At 39.8% G+C, this 19228-nt stretch overlaps 1 protein-coding gene across 1 annotated transcript in view; it reads right to left on the reverse strand.

Moving 5' to 3' along the window:
- Positions 1 to 10946, reverse strand: part of sphkap (SPHK1 interactor, AKAP domain containing) — a 24877-nt gene extending 13931 nt beyond the window's left edge. Inside the window, exons 1-3 of the mRNA XM_029517832.1 lie at positions 10912 to 10946; positions 8687 to 8789; positions 7374 to 7484 (exon numbers count right to left, since the gene is read on the reverse strand). Coding sequence (XP_029373692.1) covers positions 7374 to 7484; positions 8687 to 8789; positions 10912 to 10946 — 249 coding nt within the window. The remainder of the gene's footprint in view (positions 1 to 7373; positions 7485 to 8686; positions 8790 to 10911) is intronic.
- Between the last annotated feature and the right edge of the window lie 8282 nt (positions 10947 to 19228).

A 19228-nucleotide genomic window follows, 5' to 3' on the forward strand; every position in this document is an offset into this window, starting at 1 on the left:
CCGAGGATCCTACATTTATCAGTAAATATGGGCAGAAACATGTTAATGTGTTCCTCCAAAATGAACAGAAAGAAGACAACAACATCAAAAACCTTTTTTAGCCAACAGAGCCAACAAAAAGCTTTTGTCATCCTAGAAATGCATACAATTTTATGTACGGTTTTCACATTTGGAAAAGTGCTAAGATACAGTTAGGCCCAGAAATATTAGGACAGTGACACAAGTTTTGTTATTTTAGCTGTTTACCAAAACAATCCACTCAAAAGCTGATCCATGCAGGTGTGAGTTATTACTAACCCTAACCCTAACCAGGTGTAGCATTTGCATTTGGAAGCTGTTGCTGTGAACCCACAAAATGCAGTCAAATGAGCTGTCAATGGAAGTGAAACAGACCATCCTCAGGCTAAAAAAAAGAAAGAAAAAGAAATCCATCAGAGAGATAGTGGAAATGGTAGGAGTGGCCAAATCGACAGTTTGGTAAATTCTGAGAAAAAAAGAGCACACTGGTGAGCTCGGGAACTCAAAAAGGCCTGGACGTCCACCACAACAGTGGTGTATGATTGCAGGATCCTTTCCATGGTGAAGAAAAACCTCTTCACAACATCCAGCCAAGTGGAAGTAGGTGATTTAGTATCTAAGTCTACCATAAAGAGAAGACTTCATGAGAGCAAATACAGAGGGTTTACTACAAGGTGCAAACAATTTATCAGCCTCAAAAATAGAAAGGGCCAAAACATCTGAAGAAAGATTGGACGGCACTTCACATACTACAAAAGTGACCCAGGAGTTTTTTAAGAAATGGAATATTCTACAATAGCCGAGCCAATCACCAGATCTCAACCCGATCGAGCATGCATTTCACTTGCTTCAGACAAAACTTCAGGCAGAAAGCTCCACAAACAAGCAACAACTGAAGACGGCTGCAGTAAAGGCCTGGCAAAGCATCACAAAGGAGAAAACACAGCATTTAGTGAGTATTTAGTCCAAGTTCCAGACAGTATTCTCAACAAAGTAATGAATATTTTATTTATGGTAATGTTCATTTGTCCAATTGCATTTGAGCCCCTGAAATGAGAAGCATAAAAATGGTTGCAATTCCTAAGCCTGTCATAGGATGTTTTTTTTTTTCAACCCCTTGAATGAAACCTGAACATCTGCACTTCAATTCCAATGTGGTGGCATGCAGAGTCCAAATCATGAAAATTGTGTCACTGTCCAAATATTTCTGGACCAAACTGTACGCGTGCACCTTAACGCTTTTCACATTTTCGATGCTGATTACCACAAGAGTATTTTCTGCTCTACGACCAGAGAGGAAGGCGTAATAAGGTGTCTTTGTTTTATCACTGTCTTAACAATAACCACAGATCTGTTAGACTTCCCATTTGCACACATTTTGCCCACAGAAGACTACTTTAAAGACCCATTATGGATTGGGATTAGTAAGATTCAATTTTTAGGAAAACAGATCATTCTTGCAGCAAAGACTGTAGATTCACCTCCTGGCAGATGAAAAGTCTGAAGTAAAAGCTGTAGAGAAGTTTATACTTGAAAAGTGAATGGGGGGGTTGACTTCCTGCTCCAATCCTGCTGTAAGTCAGCCCTCCTGCCGCAGCTGATGGCATATTTATTCTGCTCTCCTTCTCTCTAGGCTGGATAGGGACAGGTCAGGACATAGCACTCAACCTGAGTATGAAGTGTTGAATCCCGTGATGAATGGATCACTCTCCTCCTGAGATTATAAAGCTTCAAAGGAGGAAGACAGATATTGAGGAGGGAAAGTGAAGATTTTCTGCACTTGAAAAATACTCTTACTAAGCAACTGTCGGGGTCAAATTTAAATGCTGATCATCATAATAGCATAATCTGACTTCTGCTTGTTCCATTTATTTTATATGAAAGTACTAATTTACTAGTTTCTGAACTTTTTGTTAATGAATAAACTTTTATTTTTTATATTTTCTGTCCAAAACATTTGTCATTCTGTTAAATCTCAAAGTTTACAGTTTAGATAACTACAACATGGAAATCAGATGAAAGAATTTGTTAACTAACTAACATATCAGGCCCCATCTTCCTCCTAAAAACACTCAACATTCAAATTTTTCAGGGGTGTGATGAAATGCAGTGTGACTATCACAGAAACATGACACTTCTCTGTGACTTCATGCATTAATACATGAGTGAGTGATCAAAGGTGACAACATGATGCAGCTAGAGGTGGGTGATGGAGCGAAAAATACAAAGCTTTTTATCTTTTATTTAGCCTTTTGCACTAACTTTTCAAAACGATTCTGCTTCCTGAATACATAAACACTGAGTTGTATGCATTCACTGATTTTTTTATTTGTTATATTTTAAAACAAATTTGTCTTGGAAAACTTGAGCTTATGTGTAGAGTCAGAGAAATCTGTTTTGAACCTTCAACATCAGAAGAACATTAATTAATCCTTTGGTCAAGTAAAAATAAGGAAACAAAAGCTAAACAACCTCAACAATCAGATTCCTATTTTCAGTGTCCTGTGGTTTGGCCTTTGTTGTATCACTCTCCATTAATAGAGTCTCCAGTGTTTGTGTGGTTTTGTTTCCACTCATCTCATTCTCTCGGGATCAGCTTTCATTATCTTACCCTCTTTTATTCTAGTCCTCTAAACCGCAGGTTATCCACAGGCTTTCTACCTCTCTGTACAGTTCATGCCAGAAAAAAAAAGAATTTATCTCTCACCCACTGTCATCAATTCCAGGCTGCTGTCTGCTTGATTAGCTACGTGAGAATTGAGAGTCAGAAGAGCAGTCTGTCATGTCAAAGTCCAAGAGCAATGCTGCAGGCAGATGTGCTGCATCTGTTCACACTTGCAATAAAACAGTATCCAAGTAACAAGAGTAAAAATAAATGAGAAAAGCAAATGGCCATTGTCTATGAAGATTAACATACTTCTGTTTTTACATTTCACAAAAGACTAAAGACTGAACGTATAATCCCAGTAGGTGCTTGAGAAGCAATCTCAGCACGAGTGATGTCTTTGTTTTTGAGTTGACAGTCATTGCAAACAGCATTTCAAGTTAAGAATGATGAAGAGGGAAAAGGACTGAGGATTGACTCATCAATCTGCTTTAGGAGACTTTGTGTTTGGTCAACAGGGTCTTTATGCTGATAAACTGACCATCTGTCCCACAAAAACTAAATAGAATTTAATGAATGAGCACTGCGTTTGCCAAAACTTGTATCCACGTATGCAAGTAGCTGTGGCAAAAATGATAAACCCACACACAGTTTGTGTCATATGTACAACTTGTCCAAGATAATACAGCTGGTGTGTGGGGATTTCACGAACATTCAATTCAGCACATGGCTGCTCACACTTATGAAGTGCGACATTAGTGTGTTAGAACGGTGGTCGTCGCTCATTTGCTGCTTGTCCTGTTACCTTGGTAATGATAGTAGTGCCTATCAAGAAGGGTATGGAAAAACACTTTGTGTTCTGGCATTTATTCTGCATAAGAAAAAATAAGATTTGAATAACTCATTACAACCATGTTATTGATTGGTGTCGACTGGCATTTTTTTAATTCTTGATGCTGAACTGAAACTAAATGATAAAGTCTGTGAATTTAGAGAACTGGCCTAGTACTCTACAGCCTCCTAACAGGAGTAGTGTGTGAGGATGTACTTAAGCAACAGTATCTTTCTATGGGAAGTTGCAGTGAAACCTGTATTACTAGGTGGACACTGAACAGTAACATGGAGATCATGACGCAGAATCCAGATGTAATTTTTTCTTTGCGGACAAAATTCAAACTTATTAACTGCCACTAAACTGTAGCTTAGCAACATTTCAGATGATGTCATGAATATTTAATGTTGTTCTCTAAGTAGTGATTCAAATTGCACTTTAAAGGAGTGTATGATTTCAATCAATTTGTAAAAACTAAAAATATTAGGAAAAAATTAGATTTTTCCCTTTAATGTAACTTTAAAAATGTTACTCAATAATTTATAAATAAAACCAAGTATTACATGTTTTTTAATCAATGAAATGGACCCAAATACAATAAATTATTAACAGAAAACATTGTACAGTAATCAAAACTATTTTCATGTTGTTGTGGGACAATGTGAGAAAAAGCAACTCTCAAATTTAACATGGCATTAAAGCTATTGTTACTATGTTCATAAGTCGTACAATAACACTGGGCGTCGAATCAGTCTAAAACCCTAACCCTAACCCTAACCCTCTTTACTTTCATTAAAAAATTTACCCTAAATTAGATAAAAAAAAATACTCTCTTAACAGCACAGGGTTAGGGTTATACCATAAGTGTCACACCACTTCAAACAACTGGCAATCAAGTATTTTCTTCCTCACAAAAATAAACAGTTACAATAATAATAAATAATTTGTAAGCACTGCCTTTGAATTGTCTTGACTGAACATTACTGCATGTGTACCTGTTATTCCCATCATTAAATCTTGATTAAGGCATGACATTTATAAATGTACGGACTTCCCAGTCTGTGGATTTCTACCGATGTGCGTAACAACATCACACTGGTTGAAATAAACTGTTGAAATAAAAGCAGAGATAAATTTTTTATATGATGTCAGAGCTCAGGAGTTATATTTGCTTGGAAAAATCAAAACATTAGTATTATTTACAACCATCAACTCGTGTCATATTTTTTTTAGTGATGCGCGTTATTCTTATGATCCACACTACGTGCAAACTGTGCATGTAGGAGAAAGAATAGAATTAGATAAAATAATAAAATAAAGTATTATCATGTGTGGTGAATTTAGACATGAATAGACTATATTTGCTGGAATTATGAGCTTCTGCTTCTTTCTTCTTTTTTTTTTTTTAACATGTGTACCAATTTCGTTCATGTACGTCAATCCTGTACGAGGGGCTCAACAAAGGCTAATGCCATGGAGCCATTTTTTGATGTACATTTCTGGAACCAATGAAATGTTGAAATTTCACAAAGTTCTGACATGGTGTCTGAATTTCATGAGTTTTGGGGTATGTCCCCAAAAAGTCCCCAAAAAGGCCATTGAAGCAGCGGAAGAAAAATAATAATGCCAAGGGATCCCACAGGGCTCTCACACTGTTGAGTGCTCGGGCCCTAATAAAAGAATACCAAACTATGAGGACCACTCTATGACATCATTTATATTTTCAGTCATAGAGTGAGATAAAATAATCACTACAGAAATGCTCCCATTATACAAAACCATTTTCCTTTAACAGTTTGATCACCAAGGACCTGCTGGGGCTTAATTTAGCCGTTAACAATCCTTCTGCGGAATTAAATTGCATTTAAAACATCTGCTGGAAGAAAATAATCTCCCGCTGGTCTATTTTTCAAGCAGTGAAGAACTTGTAAAAGTAAAGTAAAGAAATTGTATTCCAACAGTTGAGGAAAAGGTTCATGCAGTTTTCTAACACGTCAAATCAGATCCCTTTTCATTCTCAGATTTTGTATCAAAGTGAGTGGAAAGCCACTGACTGAAAGCATCAGCAGTAATATTGTTTATAGCTTTGTAATTTGCCAATTATCTATTCATTGAAGGTGATATTTTCCTTCCATCAAGTGCATTAAACCTGTGAATAACAGGATTATCACAGTGCACCGACAGCAACAAACGCAATTCAAGTAGATTCAAATTCAAGAAAAACACTAAGAGAAGAAACAAGACTTTAAAATGTTTGCTGCTCTAAAAGAGCTGCAGTGTGGCCAGATGTGAAAGACTGGAGCTGCTCAGGGACTAAATCAGATGTTCAAGTGTATTTATGTTACACAGACTTTGCCTTTATCAGAAACTCCTCGCACAAGTTGTTGCAATTCGAGTAAAAACTGCTCTAACCCTAACCCTAACCCTTATCACTGAGATGATACTCAGTGAACGTGAAAGTCATTTGGATTAAAATTGTAGGAGTTCATTTATCTATGAGGCGTGATCCTTGAGAGGGACTTTCTGTGTCCAGTAGGTGGCGCTCTAAAACGCGCGGAAGTCAAAACTTCAATCAAAATCAAAATGGCTGACTTCCTGTTTGAGTCAGGGTATGGGTCCTTGAGGCTTTTTGTGCAGCTCCCATGCAGGCCTTTCCTGAGACTTTCTTCATTTTCAAGGTGGCACGACTAGCCATTTCTTGACATGCATTCGTGTGCAGCTGAAATATGACATAGGGTTGAGCCGCATACTCGTTCCAGGCGAGTTTGGATATAGCAATTTTGACGATTACCATACAAGAAATACGAGTCAATATCTGTGATCGGTCTGACGGAAAGTCCTCCTCAGGGCGTCCTGTGATGGAGACAGCACAACGCGTCATGCTCTGAAAGCCACGCCCACCGGAGGGGAAAACAACCAAGAGCTCTCCATTGACTTTGTATTGTGTGAAGGTGTCTCTTGTCACTCTCCGTGTGCCAGCAAACACAGTGATCTACCAACAGGGTAAAGAACCCTGATCTAAGCTTTTATAAGCTGCCGAACAGATACAATGAGCCTTTAAGACGAGAGGTGCCATCGTCAGCCACCATGTTTAGTGGTTAAAAAAGAACTTTTCATCTTGAAAGTGAAGTCGTTTGGATAAATGTTGCAGGAAGAGTTCTCTGATTTATGGGTCATGCCGACTTCCTGTGTCCAGTAGATGGCGCTCAAAATCCGATTCAATATTGAAACACAGACAAATTCAGACAGGACTCTGATCATGTGTGGTGAATTTAGACCTGATTGGACTATATTTGCTGGAGATATGAGAACTTCCTTTTTTACGCATGTGTACCAATTTTCGTTCATGTATGTCAATCCTGAGCGAGGGTCTCAACAAAAGGTGATGCCGTGGAGAAATTTTTGGTACATTTCTGCAACCAGTGAAATATCGACATTTCACACAATGCTAACATGCTGCCATCAAAGCAGCGGGGTGGGCAAAAACAAAAACCTAGAAATGCAACAGGGCTCTCCAATTGCCTAAAAAAAGATTTGTTTGCAGAGAAAACATGGGTGATTTTTTCATCCATCTTAGATATTTGTAATTTTCTAGGCCACAATGCAAGAAACACATTAAACCTTGGCAAACCTGACAACTAAAAAAGCAGCAATGAAGTAGCAACAGCCTGCTGTAAAACCATTTTTTTCACCATCTCCCTGCCTATAAGGCACTCAGAACCAGCAGGCTGCGTAGAGTGCACTTCTTAGATTGTCATTTCACATCAGTTCTACCTCAAAATTCAACCCCCTCACTGTCATTTCAGACTACAAAGCTTCCTCCAGCAGCTTTAAGTGTGTACAGTAGAGCTGACTTGGTGCAATCTTTGTTTCCATTAGTGTGTGTGTGTGTTTCATAACCTGCAAAGTGCTACTCACCATGGTGCAGTTGCCCTCTGCGTCGTCGTCCAGGAGGCCCAGTCTGCACAGAGCCTTCTCATTCCTCAGCCAGTACTCAGACGAGTCCAGCACACTGTTACTGCACAGAACCTGCAGCACACAGATAAAGCCTGCTCAGGTACAGTAGCAATGAATCACACAGCACAGAGATACACACTGCACAGAATGGATGACTCCACACACATACATGCACCAACTGAGTTAGCCATTCACTTTCATCTGCCAGTCTCTGTGTTTTCCCTTCTGGTAGATGGGATCAATTGACCCCTCTCCAGAACCTTTACTTCAGGATAAGTGTCTGCGACACAGGATCAATAATCTGTCAGCTAACCAGACACCGCACAGTATATACATACAACAGTGACTGTGTCCTCCCTGGAGGGACACTTTAATGAAGTATTTTTGTATGAAACTAAACAGTCATGCAGCTGCTTTTGTCAATGATGTGTGATACTGACTGACACACTTATTTGCCACAGACTATTGACTTTGTTGCTTTAATAATCACCCAGTTCCAATAACAATTTGTTTACAAAAATGAATTCCAACATTCCCCTGATAATTCACAATGACAGGATTTGCCACTGTGCTATGTTTCCTGGAAACTTGCTCTTATGGAGTTAGTTTGACGTATGATATATATGATGTCTGTATTGTTCTCTCATCTCACTGTGTATTTTTAGTGACAAATCATGCCCCCCTTTGCTTGCACCCTCAGGAATAGACCATCTGTGTCGGCCCTCAGCCAGGTAAAGGTGACGCAGGATCAGCTGATCTCTCTGAGAGTGGCCATATCAAAGGCTGTGGTCGGAGGAGTCAGAGCCCGAATTTGGACAAAACCGCCACCTTTTGACTCTACAGCACGCTGGAGTGGAAGTCAGTCACAATCATGAAAGTAAGGCTAATTAGGATCATACACCAGTGAGTCTACTTACACGTCCACAGTAAGGGAAACACACAGATATTGGCACACACTTTGAAGGAAAATTCAATCTCGCCTCCACCTTAGCCCACTGATCTGAACCATTTCCCCTCCTGTCTATCCGGCACTGGGAGATGATAAATCTACTGGGCTGACCCTAGGGCTTGGCTGTGCCTCTTATTACACAACTCTTGGGTGTCACTGGCACCCTGCAGGAGGAAATGAAAATATCTGGCACTGCTGGAATCACACAAACAGATAAAGTGGCAAGACAACAGATATGACAGGCAAGTGTACAGGAACATGAACAAAGAAAAAAAATGTGCACCTCATAACACAAACACATAAGACACAGCTTTTTGTTTTTTACCTTCTTACAGGCGCTGATGGATGAAGCCACAGTGCTGTCTGCACTGCATCCCTCCACCTTCACAGACTCTGACCACTCAAACATGGCAGAAGGCTGGAAGTTACTGCAAGACAAAAAGGGCATGGATTTGACTTAGTCAGCGCAAGGTCTTGTCAGACACTCAGCTCCTCAGTTTTTAAAAATGTTGGTCAGACATCATGACATTATTTATTAAACAGTGCAAAGAATTTTAGATGTTGGTGTTTTTGGGTGTCAAGACGTGTTTTTTCACATCATTATTTAAGGAAAGCCATTGTAGCTAATAAGTTTCCTTAGGGGTGCTTGTGATGTCTTCACTCACAGTCTTTTTCTAGCATGAAGGCCAAACAAACTGCATGATGAACCCATTAGTGAGATGCAGCTTTTTGCAGAAGCCTGTCAGCATGTGTTCAGACAGCCCACAGCCATTTTGCAATTTCTGTATTGCTGAAAATAGTCTTGTATCACACACATACTGTCTGCAGCTTAGAACAAAGTGACAAAAATGCATGACCGCTCTGCCAAATCATTTGACCGCAATGGCGACAGAGGCTTACAGCAGGAGAAACAAAGAAATGCTACATTTGGTGCATAAAGCAAGACATTCTCCAATGAGCTCTGATGATGAGAATGTCTTTCAGATCCAAGTCTTAAAAAAAAAAAGAAGAAAAAAAAAAAAAAAAAAAAAAACAAAAAACACCCAACAACATATCAAAGCCAAAATTCACAGGATGGAGTCATTATCCACTATGTGCATGGTTTCACTGAGATAAGCAAAATTGAAGCTCATCTGGAATGGCATTAATGAGGATTAATTTGTAAAATAAAGAGACTAGGAATGCATATTTAAATAAGAGCAGCTCTTCCTCTCTTTTAATTCACATGCTTCATAGCAAATTAAAAACATTTCATGTTAAAAGCGCCTAGGAATCACACAACTGGATCTATTTGCATTTCATGATGTAAATAAAGAACTGTGTCAGAGAAAGTGAGTTTGCTGTGAAGGCTGGACAGACTAAAAATTATGAAGAAGAAATAAGTGAATGTGCTTTAAATAGGCTGCTGTATCTGCAAAGCAAACATCAACACACTGATTCAACACACACAGACACACTGACACACACACACACACAGGCAAAGATTCTGCAGTGAATATGTTGGATGCATGCAAAAAATTGAGCGGATGACACTGTAGAAAAAAATGGCAGTGGAAAGCTCTGACATAAAAAACTAACAGATTGCCCTATATGAAGCGTTCATGCAAGTGTAAAGTGATATCTGCAGAAAATTGAAGGGGGCCAGCGGGATAGATTTGTCACACCACCTCCTTTCTAATTTTTGTGCCTTAACAACCTTTCCATCACGTCACTGTGATGATTGACAGGTCTTCAGCTCCTGGGGCAGCAGGAGCCCAGCAGGAATAAACCTGATGAGAGGACACAATTAACTCCTGAAGACTGGCTTTCAAGGACGACTCCTGGTCTAAAGGTTTAATTTACTTCCTGTGAAGGCTTGTGTGATTTCTTCAGAGAAGGCCAGCAGGTCCAGGTTTGGTGGTGCACAAAACAGGCAACTTTTGGTGGCCATCCTTTGGATTTGAGCTGCTCTGGAAGGCTGCTTTTCTGATGGACTAAATAATCAGTGTGAAGAGTTGAAGCCTGGAGAGGAGTTACTCACGCTTCTATACAGTGATGTAAAAACTGAAGCAACATATTTCAACCAGCCAGGCAAGCTGAAAAATCTTCTTCAGGCTAGAACACACTGACAGTCTACAGTGGAAACAGTTTTAGTGAAACACCAGGAGTGGATTTTTGGGCGCCTTTCAACACTACACACACACTGACACAGCGGCGCCGCCCCCCCTGGGCAAAAATTAATAAATAAATAAAAATCACTATGCTTTGATCCACTGCAACATAAAATAGCTTAGAGTCCACTACCGCCTCATAACGAACTATCTCATTCCACTTCTATCGTGAGAATATGTAAAATAGTCTTTTTTTTTTAAAGGGGTGCTAAAATTTCACACACACACACACACACACACACAAAAATGCTGAAATATTGAAAAACAAAATGAATACGAGGCATCACAGAGGCAATGAACATCATGAAGTGGATCAGATCTGTGCTGAATGCCAGACATTCAGTTTCAGCACCGGCAGAGAAAATATGCGACAGTGCTCATCGGGATGTGGAGCCCTTACCTCGGTGTTTTCAGAAGGCACTTTGCGCCTGCCATTCTCTCATAAAAACAAACGGAAAAGAAGAAAAGAAAGCAGAAAAAGGCAAACTATCCTCCACCGGAATGATTATTTCCTCTGTGGGAGAAGAAGGGGGGCAGAGACAGCTACAGCCTACAGTCTCCACGCGTAACTGTCCCCTGGAGCAACTCTTCGGTCCAGATGCGCATCCCCAGCCGGGCACTGAAGGAATCGCAGACCGCTTCCCGGTGACCGGAGGACCGGGGGGGACAGTGGTGCACACTCCCCGGGGAATGAGCAGCAGCAGCAGCGAACCACCGCCTGACAGGAGCCCCGCGTCAGTCAAACGCAGCTGAATGAGCCGCACGACTCAGACCGGGGACTGGATGTGGACAGCGCGCGCGCATAACGGCGCACGTGCGTGTGTACACACAGAGGCACGCGCGCACCTACGTAGTTGTTTTGGCACCGACACATCTCTCACTGAGAGCACCGAGCTGCTTTATGAGCACACACCGAGGACCGATGGATGTGCTGATAGAGCACAGGCAGGTGGAAATGAAAAGGTAACCCAGCAGCACAGACAGATAGCCAAAAACATCAGAACTGTCCTGTAAAGATGAGACAAGTCCAGGATTTAACGTGACACAGACTATCGTTTTCAATTGGAGCACTTTTAACTTCAGGGGATTTGAATAAAGAGCCGCATAGACCTGCCTTTACAGTGAGAGGGACACTACAATGTGATTATGTGTGATTAATAATAAAAATAACAGATCATATATAGATTTGTTTATAATCACATTTTAATCACCATGTTTTCAAGTAACAGGAGGAGTGTAATGCCAGAATCTTGAAATGGACTAAAATATCAACATGAATAAAAGAAAACTTGGATCCTTTCACTAACAACTCACAAATGCAAAACACACGCACTTCAAATTCCCAATTGAACTAATTTCCTTTAATTTAAACTGGAAGGGACCCTACAGAGAGAAATATTTAGAAATATTTATGTGATCTGTATATGATGGATCAACCTCCTTGGTCCATTAAGGCAGTAACTAAAAAAAATAATAAAAATAGGATACATGACCTTTAGCTCTCGATTATCCCACTTAGACTGTGTCAGGGAATAGTGAAGTGGTGGATATTCAGGAGAGAAGCAGGGGTCCTGATGAGATCTAAATATGGGCTGTGGGTGTGTGAGAGACAGAGAGGGAGTCTTAACTCTTCTGAAAGGATCATTTCTATGTGAGGGAAATCTTATTTCCATGGTCCTTTTACCTCAAAGAAAATAGGTCTTTTACATGCTGTTATCTGCTTCATGTGATTTCTCTCCCTCTAGAAGCCATTTGCTTTCTTTCATTTCCTAATGACAGTCAGGGAGATGCATGTTTACAAAGAACTAATAAGGCATCACCTGATAAAATATTGAACACTTATATGCGGTACCTGCTACCATGAAACATTTTTGAATAAATAAATACAGTCACAGCATCTTCATTCAATATGTTAACTGGACTTGCTCAGTCTGGTTTTCCCTAACTTCTGATTTCAGACTCTGATATGAATGGCAGAAAGTCCTGCGTTAGGAAGGATTTCTCAAACTGCTAATGCCACTCCATGGTTATGGTCTGCACCAGATAATTTCATGGAATTTCATCTTAAGATTTTGTGCACAATCTTTAAAAAGAAGTGCTGGGGAAAGTGAAATGAAGACTTTAATATTTAACTAATAATAAAACAAATACATGAGAGAGAGGTACAGAGATCAAAACATATTAAAATCATATAAGTGCTACCTGTGCAGCTACACACAACAAAACAAACACAGAATGACTGTCAATAAAAAGCTTCAGACTCACCGCCAGACTTGTTTTATCAGCCTGAAACAACAAAAGCAGTTTGTTACAGACTGAATCATACAATATGTGTAATATTACTAAAAGCACCTTAAAAACATGTTTGTACATGGGATGTGTATTTTGTGCAATGTGTGTACAACATGTATTAGCAGAAATGGGTAGGTATGACATCTTAAACTAAAAATATGTATATCAGTAAAATATGTAATATCAGTTTGAATAAAAGACAGCTGTATCATAGCAGGTACAGTGTAACTGTTGAGAAAGATTAATTATGTGCGGCAGGACAGAAACTCCCCCACATCAGATCCCTTCTCGGCTTTTATTGCAGGTCGTGTTCACGAGTGACCTTAAAAGGTGACGAAAACAGAAAATCACCAAAATCCTCCAGTATCACCTGCATCAGTTAAAAGTATGATGTGCTTTCATTTTTTATCTTCCTTCCTCCTGCAAAAGTATTTTTCTCAGTGTTTAAAAGTACAATAACCTACAGAAATCACTCCATTGCTCATTGTTCATCCAGTCGTACTTACTGCTCAGCACATATAGCATCTGTCTATGCTAAAAAATTTTTTATAGCAAATGCTGATCTCATAAGATATACTCTGCTGTACATATCACACTCAACTGTGGAGGACCAAAAGGACAGAATAAAATATATAAATAAATCTTTAAATAATTACTTAAATGTGTCATCAATTAATTAAAATGGGAAATGAATACTTAAACGTTTCATATATATATATATATATTTAATTAATTATTTCATGGTCCTGTTGCAGTGCTTTATGAATTTATTTTATCTGTCAAACTCACCCATCAAAGTCAGTGGGCGGGACTAACGCAAATCCAAGTCTAATCGATTGCTTTGGTCAGAAGTCTTTCAAAACATTTTACCAAGGATGTGCTTCAACTTTCTCAGGAGTTGGTGAAAGACATTTTAGACCTTGCAGAGTATGTGAATGCGGGACCTGCTGACCCAGCGCATGTAGCATGTAAAGCAGAGGAATTTATTGAAGTTGTTGGCGTTATTTCTGCACTTTCTGACCAAAGATATTGACTGCAAATTTAGAGGAAGTACTCCACCGATTCAGACATAACCGGGGACAGGGACTTTTGGCATTTAACATGCCGACTGCAGTTCTGGAGCACTGACTTCTCTCTGGTAAACCAGCTTGTCCGGAGTGTCAATGAAGACTATCAGGAGGCACATGCAATAAAGCAGTCTGAGGTATTTACATTGAATTCATGAGCTTTAAGTTTATGGATTGCTGGTCTCGTCTAGATATTATGTGTATTTATTTAATTATATATATATTTTACATTAAATGAACTGGTGTTTTAATGAGTTAATGATACATTTCAGTAATTATGTAAATATTTATTGATATATTTCATTCTGTCCCTTTTGGTCCTCCATACACAACAACTCTGTTCAATGCAATGTATTATAAGGGGTTCCCTTGTGTGATTGTTGAAAGGTCAGTGATTCAATAATTATTTGTCTGTGGATTTTAGAATGAACTCTTTTTCTAAACTGGAATGTGTATGACCATGACACTGACAGAGACCTGCATCCCAACAAATGCAGCATGCTTCACATCGAGTACTTGTTGGACTTTCCAAAACCAGAGCTAAAATGCTGTGTTGTGACAGCAGGAGAGCTTTCAACAGATTTTTAACTCGAGAGCTTTGACTTAGTTAGTTTAGTTACTGAGAGGAAATGAACGGAAGTGAATGGCTCTGAGGAGAGAAACTGTATTCCATTATACTCATCTGAACAATTCACTGACAGCCTTCCCTTAATACAAACACTTTTTTTTTGAATGGGTTGTAGTGACTCATCATTGTCATATTTTCAATCAACATACTTTTGACTTCTCCTGGCCTTTGTTTCAAACACAAAATCTAACTAACCTAACAACTGAGTGGGATTCATAAAGGAAAGCATGCAGGATTCTGATAGTTTTGTGGATTTAATCACATTCCAGCAAAGATCGCAGGGATTCAAGGTTGCTGTTTTGAAAGAGTTTTAAACTCTTGCGACTTTTGCGATGACTTTTTGTGTTTTTCATAGGACTTGATATGTGGCTAATAAGCAACCAGCTTATTGCACATTTCATTACTGACCTAAATATGACCCCTGGGGGATGCCATAAGCAATGTACAAGCATGACAATCAATATTCCCCCAACTTCACAAATTGTTTTCTTTTGGTTAAATGACTTCTAACCCTGTGCAATACTACTCCCTGATCCCATACTGTTCCAGTTTATTGATTTGTATGTTATGATTCATTGTGTTAAAAACTTTTTTGAGATCTATGAAAACTCCAGCTGAATACACTTTGTGATTTCCTCAACTGCTTCTATTAATGCCAGTGATGTTTAACTGTTCTGAATCCAAATTGACTGTCAGAAAGTAATTCATGTTTGTCTATGAATTTGTCTGATCTGTTATTGAATAGCTTTTCTTGAATTTTGGAGTTATAGAAGGAAAGAAGCAGGCCTGTGATTTTTGAAGCAGTATCTATCCCCAGTTTTATATAGTGGCATGACTAGATATTTTCATTTTGTTTGGAAATGCACTCAGTTATAAGTTACAGATGTATGTTAGTGGTCTTGGGATTCACACAATGAACTTTTTCACAACTCCCATAAGAATTTCATTACAATCAGTAGATGTTTTGTATTTACATTTCCACTTCTGTAAGGAACACTGAACTAGGATTTCTCTCTGGGATATTGTTTTGGTTATTATATAATATTTTACTATAGTATTCCTTCCTACATACCCTTATGATATTGGTTCAATTATTTTTATATTTAATATAATAATAATAATAATAATAATGTATTTTATGTTTTATGAATTCTCTATAGAGTGTATTTTTCTTTTTACAGGCACTTCATCTAATCCTTTTTTATCCATGTGTATTCTTGTTTTCTGCAGTATTGTTTTATTGGACAGTGTTTATCATATAATGTATATAATATGTATATGTATATCATATAATATAATGATGTGAATGTTCTTTAAAATGTTTCCTATGCATTATCAATATAATTTTCTTTATATATGTTTCCCACTTTTTGAAAACATTTCCCCTACACAGTCCTTGAATGCTTCAATACTAGAGCTGGATGCTCTGTATATACAGCTGATTATTATATTTTTGTTCTTCTCTTCACATATTTCAATTGTTACACATTCTAATAGGTTATCAATTTCAGTTGTCATATCTTCTACTACAACTATAATTTAAGTTTTTATGCACATACACAGCCATCCCTCCTCCACTCTTGTTCTTTTTGTTTACACAGTTAAATTCATAACATCCAGTTCAAAGTGCATTTCTTCTGCATTCTGCATTTATCCATGTTTCTGATAAGGTAATTATTTTGAATGGTTTTGTAAACTGACTTATTCCTTGATGTTATTGAAGTTTATCTCACACACACACAAGGATGCCATCTTTTCCCCACTCATCCCACTTCAGTTCCTCTTTCTTCTCCTTATAGCTCTTCCTCTACCTCCTTCTATTTTTCTCTTTTCTGCCCCCACTTCCTTCTTGTGCCTTTTAATGATCCTCTCTGTCGCCTTCCACACATCTTAATCCAAAAGGCTTTTTGGGAGTGGGGTTTGGGGGTGGGATGGAGGTAAACTAATCCATTCCACACTTAAAATAAAAGCTGAAAGGACAACGAAAGTGGAGATGAAAGCGCAGGCTGCTCTCATCAGCAGAGGAGACTTCAGACAGCGCTGGGAGTGAAAACCAAATGAAGACAGAATCAGCTGAAGTATATAGTCCCTCACTGTCAAAACCCCTGTCACAGTGGGGCTATTTTTAATTTCGTTACAAACGCCAAGACAGAAGGCCCTCACGTGAGAAGAAAGTGAGTGAGAGAAGATATAATGATGAATTTGAGCAGTAATATTGTGAAAAAGATATTTAAAGAGCATCAGGACAGGAGTGTTCAACCACAAATTTCAGACTGTGGGTTCTGGGTTCGCGATGAAGGTTTAGTAAGTTAGGCCAGAACGAGCATGTAATTCTACCTGTGATCAGTTCATATACCTTGGCACTGAGGACAACAGTTCAGATTCTCTCAATAAAAAGGGATTCTTTTACCATTTGGTTGTGTTACTATGAAAAGATGAGCGAGGCTCTGTCAAATAAGGATGATGTTTAAATTTGATTTATTTATCATCCTAATTGGCATTTCAGATCACAACACGTTTATGAAAAGACAACTATCTGAACTTCACCAATAAAGTCTGAAACTATGGAATTTGAGAAATTGATCTTTTAAACGAAATAAGTCAGAAAAGTTCTCTGCATCAGGATAAAACCAACAAAGAATTAAATTAATAAAAGGACGCCAACAATCCTGTCTTCTGGCTGGCATTAAGTGAAATTATCAGCTGGCTTTATGATAAGCCACAATTTGTCTCAGTCAGGAAAAGTAGAGGAGCAAGAAATACCAGAGCACGCCACATTTTCAACCCATTTTTTTTTACATTATAGATATGAATTAATTTAAGATAAATAGCTATAATCCTTTCAATGAATAAAAAAAATTATCAATTTTAAATTGACACACAGGTTTATTAAGGCTACTTCCATTTTGCTTGGTAGAGTTCAGGATTTTATATGACCTCGTGTAGCTGTGAAGTATTTAAAATACACAGACATTTTCAAGGGTCTATACCACACAAGCTGGTTGAAGTTGCCCTTCAAAGACACCATGTCCAGAAAGACCCTCAATCTACTCATGGATTGAACAATTTCCAGATGAGGATTACATCAGGGTCTATAACATCAGACTAGCATAAACTTGAGAAGGGCGTTATAACTGGCTGTACCATCTCTGTCATTCTCTTCGCCCTGTCCATGAACATGGTAAAATCTGCAGAAGATGAGTACCGAGGATTGAAGTCGGGTTGGCCAAGGTGGACAAGGCAGGGTTGCCTGGTCACTTCAAAGCTTGGAACTACCAGCATGCCATTCTGCCAAGGGTATTATTGGCCTTGTTGCTTTACAAGGTCCCAATGGCAACAGTGGAAGTCCTAGAGAGGAAGATCTCCAACTTTCTGCATAGATGGCTGGTCATAGAAGTTGTGCCGCTCTGTATGGGATCACCAACATGCTACAGCTCGGAGAGTTTATGGTATCCTGGACTAGAGATGCAATGCAGTATAGGGATTCCAAGGACCCCAAAGTAGCTGCTGGTGTTTTAATCCACACAGACAGAAAATCGAGTGCTGCAAGAGAGCTGCAGGTGTCAGAGGAGCAGCTGAGGCAGAATGCTCTTGTTGGGACGGTATCTGTGGGGAGGGCAGGGATGGGCCTTATTCCAAGTTGCCAGATCAACAAAGCCAGGGGAAAGGAGCGCCAGCATCTACTCCAGGGGGAGGTGCGAGCAGGTGTTGAGGAGGTGAGAGCCAGAAGGATGGTGGGCCTGAGTCAGCAGAGCGCCTGGACGAGGTGGGAGGACACCCTGCGGAGGAAGGTCTCCCGGTCAGATATCTGGCGGTCTGACTTCCACCGTAGCACATTCCTAATCCAGGCAGTATATGACACCTTACCAAGCCCATCGAACCTTCACACTTGGGGCAGGTCAGAAATTCCGGCCTGTCCTCTGTGCATGGGAAAAGGGTCCCTGCAACATCTTCTGAGCAGCTGTCTCAGATCCCTGTCTGATGGTCGCTACCACTGGCGCCATGACCCAGTGGTCAGGGCGATAGCTGAAGCAGTCACCACAGCTATCCAGACCAACAGACAACCACTCGGGAGGAAAACCATCTCCTTTGTGAGAGCTGAAGAGAAGTCTGCTGCACCCCAACACCCAAGACCAGGCCTGCTTGCCACAGCGTCAGACTGACAGCTGAGAGTGGATCTTGGAAAACAACTCAAGTTTCCAGACGACAAGCAGCCGACAACCCTCTGCCCAGACATGGTCATTCAGACTCCATCAAGCAGGTGATCATATGGGAGCTAACAGTACCATGGGAAGAGAACATGGAAGTGGCGAAATAGCATGCCAAATACCAGGAGCTGGTAGAGCAGTGCAGAAGCTGTGGCTGGCGCGTCTACTGTGAGCCAGTGGAGGTGGGCTGTCTGGGCTTTCCAGAGCGCTCGCTCTGCAGGGCTTTGGAAGCACTGGGAATCTCTGGGAGAGCAAAGAGGGGGGCTATTCAAGCAGTCACAGCCACTAGGTGGCTTTCTCTGCAACATCTGGAGCTGGGGGAGCTCGTGGCTTGTTGCTACTAGAATGCAAGCCAGGACCTGATCAACACCGCCTGGGCCACCTGGGTGAGGAGGTCGGATGTTGAGAGGCCCGAAACCTCCGCTGACCACAGGAACATTGCTGATGATGCATCCCAGTTCATCCATTGTGGTGTATCTTGTAACCAACCTTAACACAGCTTGATATTTTATTATATATGTC

The sequence above is a fragment of the Echeneis naucrates genome, chromosome 13 (assembly GCF_900963305.1).
Source record: "Echeneis naucrates chromosome 13, fEcheNa1.1, whole genome shotgun sequence".
In the NCBI taxonomy this organism is placed as follows: domain Eukaryota; kingdom Metazoa; phylum Chordata; class Actinopteri; order Carangiformes; family Echeneidae; genus Echeneis; species Echeneis naucrates.